General features: G+C 42.5%; 1 protein-coding gene across 1 annotated transcript; it reads right to left on the minus strand.

Moving 5' to 3' along the window:
* Window positions 1-2,687: 2,687 nt before the first annotated feature.
* On the minus strand, window positions 2,688-25,462 carry lrp13b (low-density lipoprotein receptor related-protein 13 b). Its single transcript, XM_085793571.1, has 47 exons — window positions 25,344-25,462; window positions 24,100-24,219; window positions 23,596-23,844; window positions 23,316-23,429; window positions 23,034-23,153; window positions 22,645-22,770; window positions 21,835-22,038; window positions 20,919-21,087; window positions 20,449-20,617; window positions 19,596-19,818; window positions 19,225-19,344; window positions 18,695-18,913; window positions 18,150-18,458; window positions 17,803-18,021; window positions 17,577-17,723; window positions 17,197-17,445; window positions 16,863-17,105; window positions 16,504-16,752; window positions 16,180-16,401; window positions 15,706-15,954; window positions 15,362-15,595; window positions 14,964-15,212; window positions 14,345-14,548; window positions 13,994-14,260; window positions 13,653-13,868; window positions 13,328-13,516; window positions 13,025-13,147; window positions 12,419-12,574; window positions 12,055-12,270; window positions 11,718-11,947; window positions 11,489-11,618; window positions 11,097-11,290; window positions 10,764-10,950; window positions 10,301-10,513; window positions 9,872-10,055; window positions 9,582-9,783; window positions 9,317-9,481; window positions 8,939-9,184; window positions 8,564-8,791; window positions 8,142-8,276; window positions 7,823-8,024; window positions 7,618-7,743; window positions 7,076-7,183; window positions 4,692-4,928; window positions 3,917-4,223; window positions 3,063-3,159; window positions 2,688-2,888 (listed from the first exon to the last, which is right to left on the minus strand). The coding sequence occupies exons 1-47, from the start codon at window positions 25,399-25,401 to the stop codon at window positions 2,823-2,825; spliced, it is 8,889 nt and encodes a 2,962-aa protein (XP_085649697.1). The 5' UTR covers window positions 25,402-25,462; the 3' UTR covers window positions 2,688-2,822.
* Window positions 25,463-25,680: the final 218 nt, after the last annotated feature.

The following is a 25,680-nucleotide window of genomic DNA, read 5'->3' on the forward strand; positions in this document are numbered from 1 at the left end:
GACAACACAACATCTCCTCTTTCCATTTGCTACCCATTGGACACACACCAGCATCTGAGCATAACACCTTTGCACATACTTCCTGGTTCGCCTTGCATGACACAAGGCAAACCAAAACATGCCTTAGGGATTAGACATCCTGTCTAACTTCAGAAAGCTCAGAGTCTGTCAGGTGGAGCTTGAGGATAGTTTGTGATTACTACTGACTATGGCTCTTAGTGATACAATGGATAGATGCACGTACTCAGTTGACACAGTTACACCATTGTGACATGGAAGTCACATGTAATGGAGGAAGTTGTAACTGATCTAACAAAAAGATTGGAATGAAAAAGATGAGACATTGTAGGGGACTCGTAGAATAACACTATAAAGACACAATCTGGTCACCAGCGTGCAACATACTGACAGACTGATGTTCATGTGACAGGATGAGCATCTGAGGTGTGTTCATAAGTCAGTATGTATGTCAACTATAGGTCCACCTTCTACACAGAGGTTAAAGTTACATACGTAAAAGACAAAGGACAGCCATACTAGGTTCAAGTTGAAAGGCTGGCTATATATTTCTGGAGGTGTAATTGTCACTCCTCCATCAAGCTTCATGTTGAGAGACAAGTTAAATTTTCTGCTTTTCAATGTAGTCGACTTTACAGGAAGTTAAAGGGCACTTCATCAACACACGCTTTCCGTTTGTCTTGGTCTTATCTAAGGTGATCTTGTGAGATTAATTTTCATCATATATCAACAGTACATAAGAAATGATTCTAATCTTGGTACACAGCTCTGATTTTAAATGGTGAAAATACTAAATTCAAATTAGAATCATCGATTTAACCTGCATATTTGTCAGGAGAAAATACTCTATTACAATAAAATGTGTGCAGTGCTGAAAAAAAAAATCATGATTCTCTTATTTTATTGTCGCCAGTTTTTATATGAAAGGTCAGGTTATGTTTATCAATTCCATGTACTGTACATGTGAGTAGCCAGCAGACTGTGAGAAACATGGAATCAGAGTATGTGCAAATGGATGCTCAAGTGATCAATTAAGTAGACCAATCACATGAAACATTCTTAGGATAGGTTTTGTAAGATCTCTAGACAAAAAGTGGACATCCTTCACCAGGAGAATAATAAATCAGGTAAAGACTGCGTCTGGGATAGCGAAAAATTAACAGACATGGCATGCAGGGGAGAGTTTCTAGAGGAAGCCTATGTTCTCGAGAAAACAAAGTTGTCAGTTTAAACTTTGCCATTGAGCACCTAGACAAACCAGAGGCCTTCTACAAGTCCATTCTCTGGACAGATGAGTCCAAATTATTATTTGGCCACAATGACAGGCACCGTGTTTTGAAGCAGCACTGTATGTATGATCTATTTACATTGAATTGCGCATACACATTACTGTACTCAGATGGGAGAAGTCACCCCAGGCAGAAATTGTTAAGATATTCAAAGAGACGTTCGTACTTTGTTTGCTTTCTCATCTCCTGGTATCACCGGAAAGAGGCGGAGTAAGATCACGCATGACTTGTGCACAAATCGACCGTGACAGACAGATTAGATGTCAAAATGTCACAAAGGGCTTCACCTCTACATCTACATGTCAAAGTTAAAACTTCGAAAGATCTGGTTTTAAAAAGTTGGTGCATGTGTGCTATGAAATAATGTCACCCATCTAAAGATCAAGAAAACATGAAATGTGAGATGTTGATGAAGATCCTCACGTCCTCCTTCCAACTTAGTTTCATTTTCTCTTGCTTGTACAGCCAGTCATGTGAAACAATCAGAAATTCAGCAGTAAATAAAGCTTGTACACACATGTCTGGTACCATCTCTGGACCAAGTCTAGCTACCAGGAAGTAACCTAACACAGAACTTGTTATGCCAAATATGTTTCTGTGGAAAAAGGAACCAAAGTGCCAAAAGGAAGCAGTTGGTTGAAATTGGTGTTAGTTTACAGACTGATAAGAGCATTTTGACAGTGACATGCTGTGACAGAAGAATAAGACACCAATACAGTATGACAAGCACACAAGTGTTTTTGGATGGTTTACAAGATTATTCTGCTTTTGGGAGGAACTGTTATGTGATCGAGCAACACATCAACTAAGCTCAACCCTGGTATAAGTGGAAATCAGCCTGCAGGTAGAGACAAAGATGTCCTTCGTCTCTGCTCAAGAGATGTTTGACATTCAGAGACACATGCTTCACACCTGACAGACATGCAAACATGATTAAGACAACACTGAAAAAATGTCCCCGCAGTAGAATCAGGAAGCTGAACTATAGACACATACTGCACATACAGTACTGTGTCAGAGAAACATGAAGTCACTGACTGTCAAATGACATAACAGCAACAGGACAATAATTAGATATGACAACATGTCTAACTGCTCAATGTCAGGGATGGGAGACGATTTCTGATTTTATTCTGTAGTGGTCAACTCTTCTATTTGAGATTTTGATTAATTCTGTCATTTTGCCTGAATCGACAGTCTTAAACACACCCCCTGCTGTGCAAGCTGTCCCTTCTTAAAATTGGTCTGAAACTGACCAATCAGCATTGGGGCAATTTCCCACATAGTCAGTGCAGCAGCTTATTAGAAATGTCTTTAGACTGAACCTTCAGATGTTATTTTCTTTGTTGAAGAGAGTTTAAATCAGAGACTGGCTGCTGGTTCATTTCATATCACTTTTATTACAAAACAAGTCAGAGTCACCACTTGAAAACTGCATTGCATCTGACCAAAAGTTTGGTAACAACCAGTCACCAGGTGTTTACTGGATACTTCCAAATCAGCGAATGCAGAAGTCTATTTAGGCTGAAGTGACTTTAATGGTAGTGAAGGGTTCTTCTTGTCTACTGGCGAGTCCAGCTCCTGAAAGAGAAGATCAGCAACTTTCCATTTAACATAAACAGAGCAGAAAACATCTGAAACCATGCAAAATAATGCATACTGTATGTTACATGTGCCAAAATGTAATAAGGAGAACTAATGTGCCATATTCTTAAATCCAGGAACATGTCTGTTCATGTATCCACATGTTTTTACCTCAGAGTCAGAATCATAGTGTTCACCAGGCAGGCCCATGTTGGCCATTAAAGTTTCTTTGTCAGTAGCTCTTCTTCGGATCGACGCCCATGCTCGCCTGTTGAAACAGAGGAACACAGGTCAAATGTGTATTATGTACATAGGCCACTAAGATCTGTAACAGTAATAAAATAGTTGGGAAGTTGTGCCGTGGTTCAATAGTCTCTTTAGGGTTCAATTCCAACCTGACACTATACTGCAGCAACTGATCATTTGTCCTCTCCGGCTCAAAAACAAACCAAAAAAAAAGTCTGAAATTTACAGAGCCCCTCAAGTCCTTTTTTTATTGTGTAAACAAGTTATTCATCTTTCCAAGAGATGCCATTGATGCATCTATTAATGCACAATCCATAAAGGGTTTCACTTGTGGTAATTTGCTCCCTTTGAATAGAACTGTCTCCATTTGCTTTTGAGGACATTTTCTTGGCATAAACATCCATACACACACACACACATTTCTTCCCTAGACCCTATTGTAATTGTTCCTGGAGGAAGTCAATGACACAACCTAAATCAGCTGAGCCGTTTCACTTCAGTGTGTGCCGTAAATGATTCCTGCTGATAAAAACCCTGTGTCTATGTGCAAGAGAAAAGTGGCTATTTCACTGTACCACATTAAAACTGAACATAATTAGCCAAGTTCTCTCCATTTTGGTGCCTGTCTGCATCTGAAGGTACTTGAGACACAAAGGTTTTACAATGACAAGATAATGAATGAAAAATAAACATTTGGCTGATTTTCTGGCCACTACTTATTTTCAAAGTGACTCCTTCAGGCACCTACGAGTGAATAAGAAAACACTCTGAGTAAATACCTTTTGGCAAAGATAAAAGCAGCACCCATCAACACAGCAATGAGACAGAAGACACCCAGGATGGCAGCTGCATGACTGTGCCCTGTTTCCGCTTCTTGGCAAAACTGTCCCTTGTAACCAGCCACACACTGGCAGCGTGTGACTTTGCCTTCTGTGATGCAGCGGCCATGACCGCTGCAGTGTTGGAGGTCACAGGAAGTGGAGCCTTTAACTGCTTTTTTGGAGCTGGGGTGAGGGGAGGACGGGGACAGGGGAGGACGGCTGCCACCAGCTTTGGGGCCGAAAGATGCTGAGTTTGTGTTTGGACCTGAAGAGAAAAAAATCAATGTTGGTGATTGTGCACCTAGAGAGGGCACATTATTAAAAATATACTGCTATAACTTATTATTAAAAATATTTAATATCCTTAGAGCCCCTGAAAAGTTGAGTATTTTTCTGTGATGTAAAATATTCATGGCTAAATAAGAAATACAGTTTAAAAGGAAAACATCTTTAGGTAATATCTATTGAGTGTTTAAAGCTTAAAGTTTTTAGGGCTTTTAATATTTTAGATTTCTCAGCTCTGAAGCACAGACGAACATGGTGTTTATCCTACAACTTCAGCAGCCTGCAGTGCAGAACCTTTGAAATTTATTTGTCTACAACTTCAAAAGAGAAAATCTGTTGGACTTGAGAGGGTTACTGAGTGATACCAGTTGCTACGCCAGAGCCTGGCTCTTGGATTTTTTTGGAGCCAAGTCAAAGTAGTTCCACTGCCACTTGGCTGTGAACTCACAGTCCTGTTCGTCAGACCGGTCATCACAGTCCATGTGTCCGTCGCAGAACTTGCTGCTGCTGACACACTTGCTTGCATCGTAGCAGGACTGTTCCCCAGCAGGACAGTCGGGCAGGGGGGCGCAGGAAGTGGCATTGAGACTGTAGAAGCCACGCCCACATTCACATGTCCAACCTCCAGGATGAGGCAGACACAGGTGGGCACACCCCCCATTGTTGTTGGAGCAGCCGTTTGTTCCTGGAGGAGATGGGCAAAACGAAATAAGAGTAATTTAGAAAACCAAAACCAGTCATGTCTGTGAGGAAGATGTGAGTCAATGCTTTCGATAAGTTAAGAATAAACATCACAGTTATCCAAGTGATGGGCACAGTTATTTACTGGTCAAACAACAATCTGCTTTGTTCATGTAAAAGACGCTTCCTGTTCCGAGATTGAGGAAATTAGTCTGGCTACTGTCCGGGTCATGTGAAAGAGGTGTGTCAACATGTGTCAATGGGAAATCATGTGGTATGAAAGAAGACATTTAGTTTTGGCATGTGTTAAAATGCACACCAACATGTATTAGTGTTGTGGAAAGACTTAAGTCACATGTCCTGTGCACGTGAATGTACAGACTGGTGACGAATTAGAGGAAAAACTCAAGTCGGACCAGAACAGCTTCTGTACTCCTTGGTGCTGCTGTCCTCTTTCTCCATGTCTGTTTTTATTAGAGCATCCTTTTCTGACCTAAGGGTCTGGACAGAACTGTCAAAAGTACATGCTTGAACTTTAGCTACTTTGAATGTGTTGGTCCAACCAGAAAACACAATTAGTTTCATTTACAAAAACACATTTTAGTCAAAATATATTTCCGAGACCAGACACGCATAATACTATGGCTTCAATTCTAGTTTAGCTGAAATAGTGCTCAAAATATGTATTCAAGATAATAAGACTGGTATTTCCATTTACAATGAAGCGTCTGCTCAAGTAGGCTAGTCGGTGCAGTATTCTGCAAAGTATTAATGATAGTAAATGTAGCTCCTTACAGACATAACGCCATTAAATGTTATTTGGCTGCAAAACCCTCACTGAGTGTGTGGCCCTGCGCGTATTCCTGTTAGTTGACATGAAAAAGACAAGCTTTGCTTTGAAGCTCCTCTTTTGCATATATTTATCTTGCAAGACGGCGCCACAGGTCAAGATAATAAGCAGGAGGGAACAGTGAGTGAGGGAGTGTGTTAGAGCTCCATTCATCATCGGTCTTTCCCACTGCAGCTCACACAGCAACAGGCCTCTGATCTTACAGCTCGCCAAGTCCCATCTCCCTGCAGGTATCACATCACTCTCATCTATTCAACGCAAACTGAGCCTAAGTGAGTCTTTTCATTCTGCCCAGGGTGTCTGATAACACACATTATCTGCTTCCTCCGTTAACAAACGGAAAACAAACTTGAGGTGGGAACATATGTGCTCAGGCGGTTTCATTCCTGCAGACGACTAACAAACAGGTTTGGCAACGTTTTGGGAATCAAGCCAACAGTGAGCTGCAAGCCTGTTGCCTGGTAGCATCACAAACCTGGGCAGTAAAGAGGATTTCAGTGTTGACGAGCCACTTTTACAAATTTCTTTGCTTTAACTTGCTTGTTTTTAATCTTTCATGGACAGGACTTTCAGTGTCTCCATCTGCTCCACAATCCTCTGATAAGTCAGAGCCAAGATTTTGTTCTATTTACAAATGTGCTGTTGTCTTGCTGATGGCTGCCAACTGTGTACAACGGTTTTTACCTACACACGAAAACAGATGCAGCATCACTGAGTTTTGGATGTAGTAGCAAGAGTGTCCTAGTTAGCAGTCATCTTCCTTTTAATTGCAAAACATATTTGACATCGACTTGATTGATTATCAGCCTGTAATGGAAGTGCTCAGTCATGCATCTTTAAATAGAAATCCCAAAAATGCACTTGCAACCATGAAATGCGTCACATTTCGTTCAGGTTACCGCAACCCCCCCCTCTTTTTTTCCCTGCCAATGTTCTCAAGTCTCCCACAAACTGCTGCTGCAAGCATTTTACTGGCAGAACAAAGAAACAAGATCCTATCGCTCCAGTCCTTGGGTCTCCATTCTGATTAAACTCCAGTTTTAAAATTAACTCTGAATTCTTATTAACTACTGTGCAAGTTCAGCTGGATTCAGCCCAAAGCCATTTTACTGATCTTTGTTGAACCTCACATGAGCCAGTGCTACAGAAGAAGCTCTTGTTCAACAGCCTATGCTGAGAAGTAAAGCTGGCCTTGCTTTTGATTCTGGGGTGACAGTTATGTTTGGCACTTTAAGTCTGAAATGTGTTATTTTCTCATTTATCTGCTCCATTGTAGGTGACTCCTCATCTCAGACACCTACCAGTCTGGCTGCTGTTGCTGTAGGCTCTCACTTCCACCATGCTGGTCTTTGTCTCAAACCACAGTTGGTTAGGCTGGAGACGATCACTGAACCACAGTTTGGTTACATCTGCATAAGATTGAAAAGGAAAGAAAAAAAAATCAAAACTGTTTGCAAGCATACAATGGTTCCTGCAAAGTACTCAACTTTCTGGGGTGCATTATCAGAAGCTCCAGAGTGTGCAGATTTTAGTAATAGTCAAAAAAAGGGAAACAGGTGGGATGGAGGAGGAGAACCAGATGATGATGAGAGGTGGAAGTTTAAATGTAGCACAGTAGAGTGCTGGGAACTAGTTAACTAAATAATTATTTGTCACATTAGTCTGTATCGCCATCTGCTGCCCGAAAAGAGAAAAGACAAATGAGAAGAAAGACCTTCAACTGCACAAGCAAGACTGAAAAGGCTAGTAAAGTGAGAGAACACACCAAGCCCAAAGGCAACATCATATTTGATTTACAGCCTAAAGAAAATAAAAATCTTAATAAAAAAGTATGTTGACTGACCTTTGTCCAGAGTGACCCAAAGGAGGATACCGTGAGTAAGTGTGAAGGAGATGAGCAGACCTGGTCCTGTTTTGTACTGCTTATAACCTGATCCATCCACTCCAATAGAGTTGATGACACCTTCGCCTGAGAATGAGCAATAAGACAGTCACGCCAGTAAACATTTAGTCTGAAGTTATAAAGCGTATGATGTTTTTATGCTTACCTGTGTCAGCCCAATAGATCATGGTTCCTTTACTGGCAAAGACCAGTGACGTAGGGATGCTCGACTTCCGCCACAGCACTGCTTTATTGCGGCCATCCATCCAGGCACAGTTCACCTCTGTCTGGCTCCTACCGCCGGCCACAGCTAGTGCTGTGTAGCAAAGTCGCCCGGATGGGGGATGCAGCGCGATGGAAGTGGTGCCCTGAGAGGACAAACATGATCTATGCTTTATGTAGCAAAGAAAATATTTGACTCCCCCAAAAAGTGCAGTCTTTTTTTATTTATTCAAATGTGGGCAGTACAGCAGAGCGTGCTTCACCTGCAGCGCCCCCTGCAGCAGAGAGGTGGTGTAGCCATCATGGCGGGAGGTCACATGAAGATCGGGCCTTGCACTGCTGCTCCAGTAGAGGTTAGAGGTCACCCAGTCTACTGCCAGAGCTGTGACTGTGTCATCCTTATGGGACAGAGAAGTTTAGTTTCCAGACTGTGACTCTGAAATCAACAACACTGTGAAGCATTAAAAACATGTCAAATCTGACTAAAAATGGTACAGTGTTTAAAACATAACATGAACACAACAAATTAGGCTTATTTCATGAACTACAACCAATGCTATCATCTTAGTCTTCCAAAAAAAAAAAAAAAAAAAAATCACAAAAAGCTTGAATACACATCAAATCATCATGTAATTAAGGCCTTCGATTCATTATTCCAGGATTTAAAAACTTCATTCATACCAACCTTCAGCTTGAGGATTTGTCCAGCAAGTGTCAGCTGCTGTTCTGACCTGGAGCCGCTTAGTTTCAGTACATCCACAGACCCTTGTCCTGCATCAGCCACATACAGAGAAAGCTCTCTGATGGATGCATCAAGCACCACGGCCTCAGTTACTCCAGGGAGGGTTAGAGCTCTGCCGCTGGGCATTTTTTTAAGAGCAACACCCTCTTGATGAATTGAGTGCAAGTAAATCTTGAAGTAGTGGGAGGACAAAAGAGGGAAGGAGAAAAATAAGCAAGAGGGAGATGAGAGAACAACACAAGAAGAAAAGTGTTAGCGTTAATACCCGAACAGGTCTACAATGAAATAAATATCTGACATCACAATGAAACAATTCACCTGATAGACTGTTGTTCGAGATAAAATCAGAATGAATGTTGACTCCATAGGTGGAGAGCATGTGATCTTGTCCTTGGACAGTAGCAGCCCCTTTGGGCATCGACAAACTGCAGTAAGCCCCCTCACCACAGGGGCCCCTGGTGCTCCCACCTTGCCCTTCTCCGCCGGGGCCAGCAGGCAGAGATGGGAGCACTGTAGCTGATCACAGGGGCTGGATATGGTGGGCTGAGAGAGGGCATGCATCAGCTGAGGAGAGAGGAAACGCATAAGGGTTTCATAGCTGGGCTGTGATTCTCCAAAAACACGTCAAAAGTGGATCTTGAAACCCATTTGTAAAAATACTTCAAAGTAATTTACTTGCAGAAGCTAAATACTCACTTTGAGTCCAAACGGCTGCCCCGGTCTCTTTAGCAGAACCTTCTGACCTTTTCCATTGTTCTTGTCAGCTGAGCGGATGGTTCTTCTCTTTGTGTCAGACCAGAAGACTCTGTCATTGAAGACCGCCACGGAGAAAGGGTTTGGGGTTTCGGCTAACTGCAGAATCTGGTGGGAGAAGGACATCGCCATCAACATTTGATAATAATGAGTAAAACTGTGTGGAACCCACTTGACCGGGGGTTTCCTCCTTCAAATAGCTCTCTACCTTGACATTGTCTCCATCCAGAGAGGCAGAGCCAATGCAGCGCAGCTTCTCATCAGCCCAGTAAACCCTGTTGTCCAGGAGGTCATAGGCCAAACTGACCGGCCAGCTCAGTGCTCGGCTCACCACCACCTTTCTCTTTGAACCATCCATACCAGCTCGCTCGATCTGAGGGGTGCTGCCGATTGCAGACCAGAGCATCAGGCTGAAAATGATCATTAATGCAATTAGGAAAGCGCTGTGGTGGTACATATCTTCATGTATTTTATATAAAACTACAGTGAACACCTTACCCTTTGTGGGGCAGCAACACCAATGAGCTCGGCTGCTCCAGATCTTCACCCAGGACCACAGTGTAGTCCTGAGATCTAAGTGTAGTGTCGCTGAGCTTCACGGCCAGAATCTGACCTACGAGTCCGTCCACCCAGTACAGGTTCTTACTGACCCAGTCTACTGCGATAAAATCTGACTTCACTCCTGTAACAGATCCCATTTGAATACTATTAAATTGTTTACAGACAGTAACAAAGTGCCTTAATTGACAGTGACTACAGTAAGAGTGCACTATATCAGGAACCAGGGACTGGCTCGCTTAATCATATGAAGTCATTTTCATTGTTCAGTTACAATTGTCATCACATGTCAAAATGTCTGCTATAAAAAAAAAAAGGTTAATTAAATCCTTTCACACAACAAACTACACAACTGTAGGGTTACTGCACCTTTGATGAGGGTGCCTTTGTTGTTTGAATCCCCCATGTCAGCCCAGCGGATGCTCTGATAGTCGGGGCTGAGCCAGTAAACTCTGCGTTGTGCCCAGTGGTAATCCAGGGAGAAGACCGGCCGACTGGAAGAGGAGAGAAGACGCAAAGTGCCGCTGTGGACTCCCAGCAGCAGCAACTCTGACTGCACTGATGCCAGAAGCAACGGTTCATCTGGAGATCGAGACATGACCAGAGTATAATAACAGCACCAAAAACATCCATGCTTAATTTCTATACTGTATCAAATGAATGAAACCTAGTAGCTGTAAGTCATACAATCTATCTAAAACATCTACATCTTGTATTTCAAGTAAATCAATCGTAGTTGATGGGGTTAAAGTGTGCACCACTATGACTAAGTAAACCAGAAACTCAGTCTTTCCCTCTACAAACAGCTCATTATTAATGAAGCCTACAGCACCTTTGGTCTTGCAGCTTTTGTTGTCAGGCTCCAGGTAAAAGCCAGGTTGGCAGTGACAGACATAGGACCCACGGGTGTTGAGGCAGGTGTGTTTGCATACAGCACTGGGCGTTTCATTGCACTCGTCAAGGTCCACACAGGACACGGAGTTGGACTGCACTTTGAAACCTGCCGCACAGTAACATCTCTGCAAAAGATGCACCAAGCAGGAATTAGCCACCAGTCACAAGTAAAGAATTGTGGCAGCCACTGTAAATAGATGAGTACCGAGGTCAAATTTAGCAACCTTGGACAGAAACGACCAGACAAACAGATTGCTGTGTAGGTACTGACCGCTCCATTTGGGGTGCTGACACAGTGGTGGTCACAGCGAGGAGCCGATGGGCTGGAGCAGTTGCGCTGACGGCATCCCACACCCTCGTCTGAGCTGTCAGCACAATTGGTGTAGCCGTTGCACAGCAGGCCAGGATCCACACACTCACCACTCCCACACTGGTAAAGGTGAGATGGGCATTTTCTCTGGCTGCCTGTGAAAACAGAGGCATTGATTTGCTTCAGAGAACTTCCAGAGTGACAGACATTGTGTGGGACATTTTTCTCCTTTTTCATTTTGTTTATGGGTTAAAAAAGAAGAAAAGAAATGTGCAGAGTGCAACCAGCTGTCTAACGCATGCATTTGAAGCAGAGAATGAACTGGCAGTGAGTATCAGAGTAAACATGCTCACATTTGTCTTCATCTGCATTATTGTGACAGTCCCTTTTCCCATCACACTTCCAGGAGAGAGGGATGCACTGACTGCTGTCTCCACACTGCCACTGGTATTCCCTGCACTTTGTTGGCGGTGTCGCACAGTTCTGGATACAAACAAGGAGACCAATATCTTAATCCTCCATTTTAAAAGCGAAACACTCAGGATGCATCATCATCACCTCATCACCTCTCCCCCTCCTCACCTTCTCATCTGACCCGTCTTTGCAGTCGTCCTCGCCGTCACAGAGCCACTCTTTCTGCAAGCACTCGTGGCTGTGTGGGCATCGGAGCTGCGTCAGGCAGCGTGGGGGTCTTGTGCAGTCCATTTCATCAGAGCGGTCACTGCAGTCGGCGTATCCATCACATCTCAGAGCCTCAGACACGCACTGACCGCTAGCACAGCGATACTGGTTCATTGTACAGGCCACCAAACCTGGGAAGAGGGAAGCAAAAATATGTATGTTGTGATGATTGTGAATGGGAATATCTTGTTTACCTTGATCCAAGTTGTTGTACAAATTCATGATGAAAGCCTCCTACCACACTTTTCCTCGTCTGACCCATCAGCGCAGTCTATCTCGCCATCACACAGAAAGGTCTTTGGTATACAGCGGGTGTTGTTGTCGCAGCGCTGATGGCAGCCCTCGCTCAGCTTTGAACAGTCCATTTCATCCGATCGGTCCTGACAGTCGTATTGCCCGTCACACACCTGCTCCGGTGGGATGCATCGATTTCCGTGAGAACACTGGAACTCACCTGAGGAGGAGCAAAAAGAAACGTGTGAAATACTGTCGACACAAAACTGTAATCTTTCACATGCACCACACTCACTGATTCAGCAGTGATACCAGTTCATTAACACATAAGCACTATTTTTTTCCCCTACATCAGCAGCAAAACAAACCTGCTTTGCACTTGGCATCACATCCCTCTTCGTCCGATCCATCCTTGCAGTCCCTCTCTCCATCGCACACATGGCTGTACATAACACAGTCCAGGCCGTCTTTACATGGCTTGAAACCTTTGCGACACCTCAGAGGGGCTGACCTGGCATTGGATGCTGTGCAGAAAGATAAATATACATTTAATGGGGTAAGAAGACAATTAGATTATGAGAGATGTGTAAATGATCAAGACAGATCGTTTCTTGAATAATGGTTACAGAGTGGCCTGGCTAAATATTTGGTAGTGAGTAGTTGCTGCTAACTAGATAATAGTCTGTATGTGTTTGTGTAGGTTGACATCAAGTGGTGTTATGGTTCTGGTGTTTTGAGTGTCTGACAAAGTGTAGCTAGGTGGTCTTTATGGTGTTCTGAACAGCTGCTGACAGCTGCTGATTGAGAGTAATGGAGATGGGGTTGGTGGGTAGAGGTGATGATTATATTAGTGATTGCCATGTTTATTCAACTGCAATAGCTGACTGCTGTGACAAATAAAATGTTCTTGTTAATTATCAACTGCTTCTACACTGTATTATTGTTGTGCTGAATTTCTCTGAATGTTTTCTTACAGGGAGCAGGAGAATCTGCTGATCGACACTGCCTCTCATCCGAGCCGTCTGGACAGTGTGCACGGCCATCACACACTTCCATCCTGGAGACACACTTCCTCCGGTCGCTGCACATGAAGTCATCTGATGTGCAGGATGGAAGTAGCCAATATGTTCATATAGTTATACTGTATGATTCAATATACTGATACAAGCTCTGTGAAAATATAGCATCTTCTCTGACAGCATTAGCTGGCTGGGTAGGTAAGGTGCAGCTACTTTTATGATAGCGGCTTTTATGATAACGGCTAAAGTCAGACTTACCCTTGTTTTCACACCGGACCACACAACCATTTTCATCAAATCCATCAGGACAATCTTTTTGTCCATCACACAGCTGATCGTCAGAGATGCACAGAGATGAACCTGGGCAGAGAACTGAGGGAGCAACGCAAGCTGGTGTGGACGTGGGGACAGTAGGTTTAGTTGTTTCAGTTGTAGTGGCAGCTGCGTCTAGAAAGGTGAAAACAAACCGTTACTGGTGAAAATATTTCACAGGTCCCACCTATTGTCAGGGTTAGTGATAATGTTTTTTAATGTTAAGCTTCTGTGAAGGTAACACAACCACACTGGTATTGTGAGGACTTACCACAGCCCACCTCATCTGTCCCATCCAGGCAGTCTCTCTCCCCATCGCACAGGAACTTCTTTGGGATGCAGCGCTTGCCGTCAGCACAATGATACTCGCAGCTCTTGGTCCGCTCCAAGCAGTTCTGTTCATCCGACTGGTCACGGCACTGAGACCTCCCATCACACACCTGAGCCACAGGGATGCACATCTTCCCATGGGAGCACTGGAACTCACCTGGGGTGGAGTACAATTAAACAATGTGAGCATTTGTAGGAAACTGCATTAAGTTACAGTGGCAGTGTTCAGAAAGTTTGAAATTTGGTTATTATATGTTGAGTGTTTCAATTTAAAAAAGAAACCTTGTCTGCAGGTTTCTGAGCATCCCTGCTCATCAGATCCGTCCATGCAGTCTTTCTCTCCATCACAGACGTGGGAGTATAAAACGCACTCTGTGCCATCATTACATGGCCTGGAGCCTACACGGCACTTCAGGACATTGGCCCGAGATTCAGGAGCGGATACACTGCGGAGACAGTCGACCTCATCTGATCCATCGTGACAATGAGAGCGACCATCACAAACCTGAATCTTCGAGACGCAGCTCCTACGATCCTCGCAGAGAAACTCTGAAGAAGAAAACATTTAACATGTTCCATTTTCCAGTGTGTTTGAAATCAGAGGAAAACACTGTCCATTAATCAGTAGCTTACGACCGTAAGGGCATCTTGTCACACAGTCCTCATCAGACCCATCAGGGCAGTCTTTTTTTCCATCACACAGCTGTGTTGGGTTGATGCATAAAGATGAATCTGGACACAGAACTGAAGGACTGGTGCAGGGTGGCTTGATGGGAGACCGGGTCAAGGGTTTGACAGGTGAGTAGGATTCGGTTAAGATGAGATTGTCTGCAGCATCTGAAAAATGATAGACAATGTCAGTAAGACAATGATATATTGCAGATTTACAATGTAACTTCTGTTACATCAGTATAATAACATTAAAACAAAATGTTTAATAATCTAATTGTAAATTACTAAACATAATTGTAATATGCCTTCAACTAATCGCCAACAGGTCTGACCAACTCATCTCACAAAGTCCTACTACTAAATCTAAGCTGTCAAGCAGAAGTGGAAAGACAAATCAGAAGTGGCATTCTGGTTACCAAGGAACACAGGCTGAATAGCTACAATAGATGGGGGATTTTGCCATGTGAAACAATGTTACTAAGCTAAGCTTTTGATCATCAAATCTGAGGGCTTGTCTGCTTCTCTGGCTACAGTGGCCTGTGGTCATCTACAAACACTTCCACTTTGACTAGAAACTCACCACATCCTTCTTCATCTGATCCATCCCGACAGTCTCTCTCTCCATCACACACGTGACTGAAGAGAACACAGTCTGATCCATCGCTGCAAAGTCTGGAGCCTCTGCGACACTTCAGGACGTTGGTGCGAGGTGCTGGAGTTACTACACTCGGACAATTGATCTCATCTGAGCCGTCGAGGCAGTGAGAGCGACCGTCACAAACCAGGCTCTTTGAGACGCAGCTTCGACGGTCCCGGCAGCGGAAGTCAGCTGGGGAGAGAAAACAAGCTTTCAAAGACCGAACTGCAACAAATTTACCGTGGTTGCTTAGACTTTACAGCAACTTGACAATGTTATATTAGTTCACACCTATTTTTGATGAAGGCAATCTTTTATCTACAGAGCCCATAACTACTTACTCTTATAGGGGCATTTTTTCACACATTTTTCATCAGATCCATCAGGACAGTCTCTCTTCCCATCACACATCTGTGTTGGGTTGATGCATAGAGAAGAACCTGGACACAGAACTGAGGGACTGGTGCAGGGTGGCTTGGTGGGAGCCTCAGTGACTGGCTCAACAGGTGCAGGAGGTTTATCCAAGTTTTCTACAAGAATGGTAGTAATGGGAGTGTCGGGAGTATCTGTAGCATCTAGAAGTATTATATAAGAGTTAGTAGGAGAAGGTAAAGCAACCAGCAAATTGAGCTTCTCTAGAAAGTATCTGAAACCTTTGTAGAAGTAATCTTTGAATAAAACTCACCGCATTCCTCTTCATCTGATCCATCCCGACAGTCTCTCTCTCCATCACAAACGTGACTGAAGAGAACACATTCTGACCCATCTCTGCAAAGTCTGGAGCCTCTGCGACACTTCAGGACGTTGGCCCGAGGTGCTGAAGTTACTACACTAGGACAATTGATCTCATCTGAGCCGTCGAGGCAGTGAGAGCGACCGTCACAAACCAGACTCTTTGAGACGCAGCTTCGACGGTCCCGGCAGCGGAAGTCAGCTGTGGAGAGAAAAGAAATATTCAAAAACCAAAAATCCATAAAATTTGTTCTGACACTTAAAATTTACAATGACTTGACATGTTATATTAGTTCACACCAAATCTTGATGAGCAATGTTTGTTGGAAAAGTCAGAAAAAACAACAATCTAACAAAAATAAGAGTCAATGTTTCCAGTGTGACACCTGTACTTCATATCTACAGAGCTCATAAACTGACTACTTACTCTTATAGGGGCATTTTTTCACACATTTTTCATCCGATCCATCAGGACAGTCTCTCTTCCCATCACACATCTGTGTGGGGTTGATGCATAGAGAAGAACCTGGACACAGAACTAAGGGACTGGTGCAGGGTGGCTTGGTGGGAGCCTCAGTGACTGGCTCAACAGGCACAGGAGGTTTATCCAAGTTTTCTGTAAGAGTGGTCGTGGGAGTCTCTGTAGTATCTAGAAGTATTATACAACAGTAAGTAGGCAAAATGCAGAGCAAACAGCAGATTCAGCCTATAATCAAAAACGTTATAGAAGCATTCTGTGCATAAAACTCACCACATCCTTGCTCATCTGATCCATCCCGACAGTCTCTCTCTCCATCACAAACATGACTTAAAAGAACACATTCAGTCCAATCATGACAGGGTCTGGAGCCCCTGCGACACCTCAGGAGGTTAGTAGGTTCTGCTGGAGCAGCTACACCCGCACAGCCGACTTCGTCTGATCCATCGTGGCAGTGAGAGCGACCGTCACAAACCAGACTCTTTGAGACGCAGCTCCGACGGTCTTTGCAGCGAAAATCGTCTGACAGAAATTTAGAAATGAAGATTTCCAAAGACACATTTAAAGTGCAAAATAAACCATAAAAAAATACAAAATTTGGGACAAAAACACACTCCAGATTTATGACTAACCTTTTGAGGGACATCTTTTCACACAGTTCTTTTCATCAAAGCCATCAGGACAGTCTTTACGGCCATCGCAGAACTGGCTCGGAGAGATGCAAAGGAAAACAGAAGAGGAAGGACAGAGCATAGACGGGCTGCGGCAGGCTGGAAGAGTCTGGGCCGAAGGTGTAGTAGGAGGCAGCGGAGGAGGCAGTTGCTTTGATGAACCGATGTTAGGTCTAGCTGGAGTTGTGGTCTCTGCTGTGGCATCTTCAATATATAAAATCACATATTTAAGATTAAATTGTTATTCATTAATTTATTAGATATTGTATTGGAGACTTTGGCTTTGGAAACTTACCACATTCTTCTTCATCTGATCCATCTTTACAGTCCATCTCTCCATCACACACATGGCTGTATAAAACACAATCTAAGCCATCCTTACATGGCTTTGAGCCCCTGCGACATCTCAGGACATTTGCCTGAATTGTAGCGGGAGTTATGGTCGGACAGTCAACTTCATCTGAACCATCGTGGCAATGAGAGCGACCGTCGCAAACGAGATTCCTGGCGATGCAGATTCTACGGTCGCTGCACATGAAATCCTCTACAAATAACAGTGAAGGCAGAAAAGATTAGAAATTCTCATAAAGGAGGACACACCAGTTGACAGCAAGTCATTATGCAGATCTAAAACCTCCATGTAACACACATTCACCACTCTTTCTGAGATTGTACCTTTGGATGGACACGTGCTAACACAAGCCTCCTCGTCATCTCCATCAGGACAGTCTTTTTTACCGTCACACAGCTGGGCTTGTGCAAGGCAGACTGATGAGCGCCGGCACAGCACAGATGGTTTGTTGCACACTGGAGCACTCGGCACTGTGGAGAGTTAACAGAACTAAGGGCGATTAAAATTAACGTACATCAAAACATGACTTTGGGTTTTAAAATGTCTGACCTGTACGAACATCCCCGAGTGCAGTGATAACACTCATCACTTGACCTCTCACAGGCATGTCTTGGATGCCTTTCCCATTACGTCGATCCCACAGAGTTACGACATTGTCAGAAAGGGACAACAGGAAGGGCTCCATGGCAGCAACAACTGAGCCTGAAATGTTCCATCGTCTTCCAGCTTGGTGTCTTCTCTGTTGCAGCAAACCCAGCGTCGCCAGGCCTGTAAGAGGGTCAACACTCAGCAGGTCTGCACCATAGAAAGACCTCTAAAATATTTATGTTTGGGAATGACTCTGTGATGAGAAATAACATGTTATATCACAATGGTGAATGAGCGTCACAACCAACCTGCTCTTTTTGAGTTCCAGAGCAGACTGTTGGCCCTGAGGTCAAAGGCGATGTTCCCACTGATTCCTCCTGCCAGCTGCAGTAGTACTTTGGTTTTGCCTCCCATCATGCTCATGGTGAAGATCTGTCCGTCCTCCAGCCAGAGGAGGCCACCTCTGAGCCAGTCCAGAAAAAAGTCTTGAATCTCCTTTGTGGTGTGGTACAGCTGCTGAGGGTAGTTACTGTCCGCTGCAGTGATGCCGATGCTGTGTTGGTCACATGAAACCCAATAAAGGCTCCCAGTCCTCTGGTCTAGTTTTATCAGACAAACTAAAAGAACAAAAAGACATAACACAAAGAAGGTTGTCAACTAATGTGGCAAAGAAATTCAGCTCTTTCCAATGGGGCTGATATTAATGATTTATCTAAGTTACTAATGAACAGTGGAATTCATCATTAATTTCAATTTACAGAGATGCAAAACATTTTTAAAAGTAGAAAATCTTTACATTTGACAACCTGGAGTCATTGTTTGTTTGACCCCCTACATTTGTACAAGCGCAAACCTGGCAACGGTGTTGGGACCATCTCAGTCTTGACCTGGGTTAGACTGGTGCGTTGAACGTGGCCAGTTTGGTTGGCCCAGTACAGCCAGTCTCTCTTCCAGTCCAGATCAAATGACAAGATGCCGTCGTCAGTAGTAAACAGCTGGGTTTCAGATGACTGCTTGCCTGTAAACTCCAACAGGTTGATGCTGGTAATGGTAGCGTATATAAATCTTGGATCTGTGGAACAGAAAAGATTTTAATGACACAGTTTTCCTTACTGAGTTACAACAGGGATGTCGATAACATACTGTATATATTTCTATACATTCAAAGATTTCTACCCATTCGCTGGGCTATAATTTTGGAATGAAAATGGCTCCAGTTTCCTTAAATGAAATGAAAAAAGGGAAAGCTTGTGACTTAAAGAAACTAAAACCAGCAGCCTTTGCTAAAATGTATTACATCTCCATTAGACACAAGAAAAAGCCATAAAGATGCATATTATAATTGACATTTGACATGAGAAAATGTAATTAGGATAAACCTACATTCACATGTCCCATCAAGCAACAGTACTTTGAAGTTTGGACAAGCACAGGTGAACCCAACAGGGTTAGCTCTAGTTAGCTGGCAGAGTTGGCAAGGAGTGTTTGCACATGCAGAAGAACCTGATGAGAACAAAGTGAGAAATTAAATGAGATCAAGATATGGTTTTATGCAAAAAACTGTAAAAACTCTGTAACAGGTTTTATCTTTGTACATGAACCTATATACAATACCAAACAAGGTCAGAGTAAATACACTTAGAAAACCTGTAATTTATCTTGGCAATCAATAAATCAAAAGCTCCCTCACCTCAAACATCAATTCAGAGGGAATATTATACAGATATAAAAACATCAGTTTCTCCATTTGGTACCTTGAGGCTGCTGTAGCTCATGATAAGCAGTTAACAGTGGCAGCTGAGCTTTCCAAAGAAATTTCTTCTGGTTTGTTTGGTTTGGTGAAACCTGCCACAGCCCTTTGTCATCAGCCAAGTAAAATAAACTTTCAAACACAGCCAGGCTGAGAGGCGCTCTCCTGTTGAACAGTCCTGTGAAGGAGTAACGGCCGGTCCCATCCACCTTCACCGTCTCTATAGACTGAAAAAGAGTTCATTACTACGTATTGCAGAACATCTGTATTCACTTATCAATATCCTTTCATATGTGAATACAGGTGCATGTTGATATAAACGCAAAATATTTCTCTGAAGCAGTAATACATTTCATACAGTAATTAGAACTGACAACAAACTCAAGGCTAGTAATTGTTTGGCCCTATTTATTTATTTCATATTTAGTTATGAGAAGAATGTTTTCTAGAGGAAATTTCTGCATGCTAGTTTGAGATAATAGAGAGTGTGTAGGAAATATACCAAGTCAATTTTGTGAATCAGGGCCCTTTGTGTAAACAATGCTAGATTCCATTTTATCAGAAGCCAGGCACTGGTTTCATATCAACTTCATATCTTATTTCTTTTTGAGCTTTTATCAGCGATAAAAATGAATTTTCGTGCTTGTGTTTCTACTAAACTCACTCAACTTAACCCCGAGACCCATTTTGCTTCAAGATGAATTGCTTATCAATTGCCAATTACCAATTACCATTGCTTGCTACATTTTGAAAGTTACACTGTCATTTATCTCAACCTAAAATTGTGCAGACTTTCACTATCATGAAACAAAGATGTACTGCTATACTCCATCGTGTATTTTCTGTCTGTAGCTCACCTTCTTGAAGTCACTGATCCAGTACAGCCTTCTGGCAGCCACGTCAGCAGTGAGGCCGTGAGCAGACTGAGCAGTGAGGACTGACACAGAGCTTCTTTCCGACGCATCCATCCATGACTTCTCTAATGTCACCCTGTCACCTGGGCCGGCGTTGATCCAGAACATCAAACTACAGGAGCAGGGACCAGAGAATTTAAATACAACCACCCAGTGTATCAGCTTTTAAATTACAGTAATGGTGGCTGGATTTACATGTGTAGAGTCTGTCGAATCAAACATTTCAATTCAACTGTACAGTTGAACTTTTATCAATTTCCATAGAAATAAGAGGGAAAATACGCAGAAGTGGAGAGAAGAATTAACATTTCACTGAGGGCATAATTAACCTTTATGAAAAACAGCTCACCTACTATGAAATTAAAAGGGGAAAAATGACTACATTAAAAGAAAATGTGATGTAACTGACAAACCTCTCCACAGGTACAAGCACCAGATCTGATGGGGCGATGTTTTTGCTCAGCAGAGTAGTGTAACTAGTCCCATCAGCTGCCAGCATGTAGATTGTCTCAGTCTTCTGATTGGTCCAGTACAGGTTTCCATTCAGCCAATCACAAGCTAGGCTTTTAATTCCAGGGTCACCTGTTTAGAAATCAGGGAAACGTGTTTAGATGTGTTGCTGCTTCTGCAGATATGAGCTAAATGTGGACAAAATGAATTTCATCTTGAGCCACAACTGGAGCATGATATGAGCCTGAAGCAGTACCGACTGTACAACAATTCACAGGGCATCAGGCTGTGTACGAGGCATCATGTTCAAACATATTAGGTTTTAAGAGACAAAATACTCAAGTGCTGTACAGTTTGCTCAAAAACAAAGTATGTGATTTAACAATTAAATGTTTTTTTTTTTCATGACATTAAAATCCAGTGTAGCTATGATATCTAAATGCAAAAACAATTTATGAGCCAATGTCTGTATTATCCCAATGGTTTCCAAACTGCAAACACTGTTGAAGGTTAAACCTGAGGAAGTGAAGATTATCCGGAGAGGATGGGAAATCAAACACTTCACTGCTGTTTTTACATGAGACCTGATGTTTTTTCCATGTTTTTATAAATATTTTATAAAATTCTACCAACAAAATACAGAAGAAACATAACACTGCACTGGCAGACAACTGCAACTTCACGCTCCCCTGCTCCAGTTAATTCATACACCATGTATATAACTTGACATAGTCATAAACACACAGCCAGCTGTATTTTTACAATGTCTTGGTCTTGTAAAAAAATTAAAAAACTCAATAAAAGTTGAATCATAAAACAATAAACACACAGCCAGCTGTATTTTTACAATGTCTTAAACACACAATTTGTTCGACTGACCAGTGTAGGTTGTCCGGCTTTGCTTTCCATCACTTTTGTAAATGCTGCCACGGCTGTCAGCCCAGAAGTACCACCCACGGGCAACATCAAACGCCAAGGCCACTGGATCAGACACTGGAGACTGGATAACTTCAAACTGTTGAGACTTCACATTCAACAGCCCGATAGAATTCCTCTGCACTGTCAGCAGTCGGGTAGCATTATCTGGACACATTCATAGATGAGTATAAAGTTGGTGAGCATTTGAACTGAGCAAAAGATATGGATGACCATTCAATTATATGTGCACCTCATTAAATTAATCATGTTTTTATCACTAAGGTTTGATAGCTTTCATCTCATCTTCAATGGCTTAAATTACTTGTTCAATTCTTTGTTCTCACAGATTTTCTTTTTCTTATTTCTTTTGTTATTAACTCAGGCCCATCAATAGCCTATTAACATGTCACTTATCTTTTGTTCAAGTGCATCTCATGACGTTTGTTCTTGGGTTTGATCTTTTCAGAGGGTGAAACTAAATCCAGACTAAAGTCACATTATATACTAAATCTTACACAAGCTGTGGCTCCTAACCAGGGTTTGTGCCAACATATTGTTCAATGTGCAAAAACATCTGTCTCGTAGTATTCAGTGTATTATTACTTGTCTCTACTTAGATTTTAGACTGCTAACATTCTTTGTGGACAGCAAGGTAAGAATTCATTGTACGGGGAAACACGTTTTCTACTGTGCATATGATAATAAACACTTTGAATTTGAACTCCCTGGTTCCCTAATGTTAGATGAGTTGGGGAAACCCTGTCTCATTACCTGTTGCTAAACATGTGGATCCTCCAGTCAGTTTGAAGCCATCTCTGCAGTGGCAAAAGTAGGAGCCAATGGTGTTGGTGCAGTGATGCATACATGGAGACAAAGGTGAGGCACATTCATCCAAATCTGTGGAGGAAAAGTGGCTTTTAGCTTCACAGGAATTAGTTTTCATACAGTCTCTGAACACTCACCATTCTTTTATAGTTTTTCCATTTTGCTAATGTAACTAATAACAGCTCCAGGACAGTACTGTAATGGACAAAGCCATTCAAGACGGCTATACTTTGTTTTTTTTCTGTTCGTGAGTATTTTTGTAATAGAATGCTTATGAAAAATAAAAATCAAGAACATTCAAAGTGAGTAATGTGGTATTTTCAGACCACACAAACCTTGGCACACTGCTCCATTGGCAGAGAGTTTATATCCAACAGGACAGGCACAGAGAGCACCCCAGGGCTCGTCAACACACACATGGCTACAGCCGCCGTTGTTCATGGAGCAAATACGACCTACAAGACGTCCCACATGAAACAGTACATACAGATCTAAATTCCTTCATAACAAGCATTTCAGTGAATCACATTTATGAAGATTGATAAACCCTGTCAGCAACGTGTCAGGTTGTTTGATGCAGCATTTTCCATAATTGAAAATCATGTGTCAAACCTTACCACAGGTTATGGGCTCGTCGCTGCCATCTGAACAGTGAACCTGTCCGTCACACCTCTCTTCAGGAGACAGACATGTCCCATCAGGACACCGTGTGCTGCTCTCACCACACAGGCCTGAAACAGATCAGATAATCAGCCCATTAATTCAATAGCCACCCTGTGTGCTGTGTGTAAGGGACCACCTGGTTCGGTTTTAATTACAGAAAAAAGGCCAGATTGTGTAGATACATTTTGCTTTGAAAAAAAATCCGGTGGAATTCAGCCTGCTAATCTTTCTCACCACAGTCCTCTTCGTCAGAGTTGTCCATGCAGTCGTTCAGTCCGTTGCAGCGCAGCTCTTTGGGGACACACATGTGGTTTCGACAGGTCCAGTCCGAGTCCAAACAGCCTTCAGTGGTTGCACAGTTCTCCTCATCTGAGCCGGTGGGACACTGGTTTTGTCCGTCACAGCGGGCCGACGCATCAACACAGCCGACAGAGTCCACACAAGGAAACTGACCCACGGGACATCCAGGGGAGCCTGATGGTGCTGGAGGAAAGAAAATAAGAGACAATGATTGGAAATGCACCAAAGGGGAAGAGGAGAAGTAAAATTAATAAATAGAAACTAATTTGTCTCCATCTATAACTCAGTACAACTCATATTGTAACTTCAGAAAGAGGCAGATGTATCCTATCTTATCTGCTCCACTAAAAGTAGCTTTCTTCTTAAATATGCTGTTAAATATTTTGGACACTCTTCTACATTTATTTGCCATTTGTAGAAGAGGAGGAAGTACATTACCAGCACAGTCCATTTCATCAGATCCATCCAGACAGTCTCCATCTCCATCACATCTCCACTCATCAGGGATGCAGCTTCCATCATCACACCGCCACTGGCCTTGATGGCATCCCAACTGTCCTACAAACACAGACACACAAAGTACAAACAAGACATTATGCTGGATGGAAGTCTATAAAATATGACAGGCCTCTGTTACTGTTTGAGTTAAAGTCACGGACAAGATGAATTATTTCTTCTGACTAAATTATAGTTTTGTAACATTAACCAATTTAGGGAAAAGTGCTCTGATACAAAATTGGAAACAGAATAGAAAAAACCCACCATCAAACATTACAAATTCTGTTTTTGATAGAAATTCCCTAGAAGTCAGACCCAGGGGTTTAATTTGCTCAACAATGAGAGCAAGCCAATACAAATCCTGCTGAAGCTGAAAGTTCCTTGTTGTGGTTCACATCTGGGACAAAGAGGATTTAAAAGAAAAACAAACATCTCAAATTGACATGGTTCAAGATTTACACAACCCCGACCTAAGGTCCTGTTCAAGAACAATGTTGTATATTTGTCCCAAAAGGATTTTACAATTGATCCAGCATCTTTATTACCAAGACAGACAGATTGGTAAGGGAAAAAAAGAAAACCCTTCAACACCAGAAATGGATCAACTCACAGTACAGTTAGAGCTAAATAATAGTTTAAGAAAAAGCAAAAGCAAATAGATATTGCCCAAAGACTGTAATTGTGAAAGCCAGTTTGCATATAGTGAAATATAAAATAAGATTCAGCTTGTAAAAATAGCTATCCTGATTCAGCTTCAAATGCCCCCAAACTACCTCCCCCATTCTGAATAACTTTTATTTAAAATCTGGCACAAATAATATTGGCAGCAGGTAATCCCTTAATGTCCTGAAAGTGTCTAATTTCAGAATTTATGTAAAATTATCTATCTCTCCTTTAGGACTGGACATAGTAATATGCAGGTTTGACATTTTTAAAGTAAGGCATTAAGTAGGCTAAAACTATCAAACTTCCAATAAAGCATTCAGGTTTGAATATCCCTGAATAAAAAATTCAGTCAAGGAGTGGGCGCCATGTTGTTTCCTCCTCGCTGACATCAAAATACCGCCAACATGCTACGCCACTGGAGTGGAAAGGAACCAGTTTGTAGGCCTACACAGATTCCTCACATTCTTCGGATAAAATCCCACAAATTACGTGAAAACTGAAGTTTAAAACGCGGTTACCTTTGGAAACTTCCAGACTTCCCAGAAGAATCAGACAAACGAACCGGTGCAGGTCCATGTCGGCGTGCGCGGCGCGTGAGGACAAACAGCGTCACCTGAGCGGAAGAGCTTTAATCAGCCTGCAGGTGCGCGCGTCCTTCCAGACAGGTCACTCTTTGCTTCAAACTGTATCGAACTTAAAAAATAAAAATTAAATCATCTGTAAAGCCTTTCGATTACTTTTTTTTCTTAGGGATTATTTTATAGTAGGTACATTTATTTTTAATTTTAAGAACTTTCTTCTTTTCTTTCTTTCTTTTTTTTTTTTAAACCCTGTGACGAACTTTCTTCTTCTTCT

The sequence above is a fragment of the Trachurus japonicus genome, chromosome 12, assembly GCF_045865225.1.
Source record: "Trachurus japonicus isolate A0001 chromosome 12, Traja_1.0".
In the NCBI taxonomy this organism is placed as follows: Eukaryota; Metazoa; Chordata; class Actinopteri; order Carangiformes; family Carangidae; genus Trachurus; species Trachurus japonicus.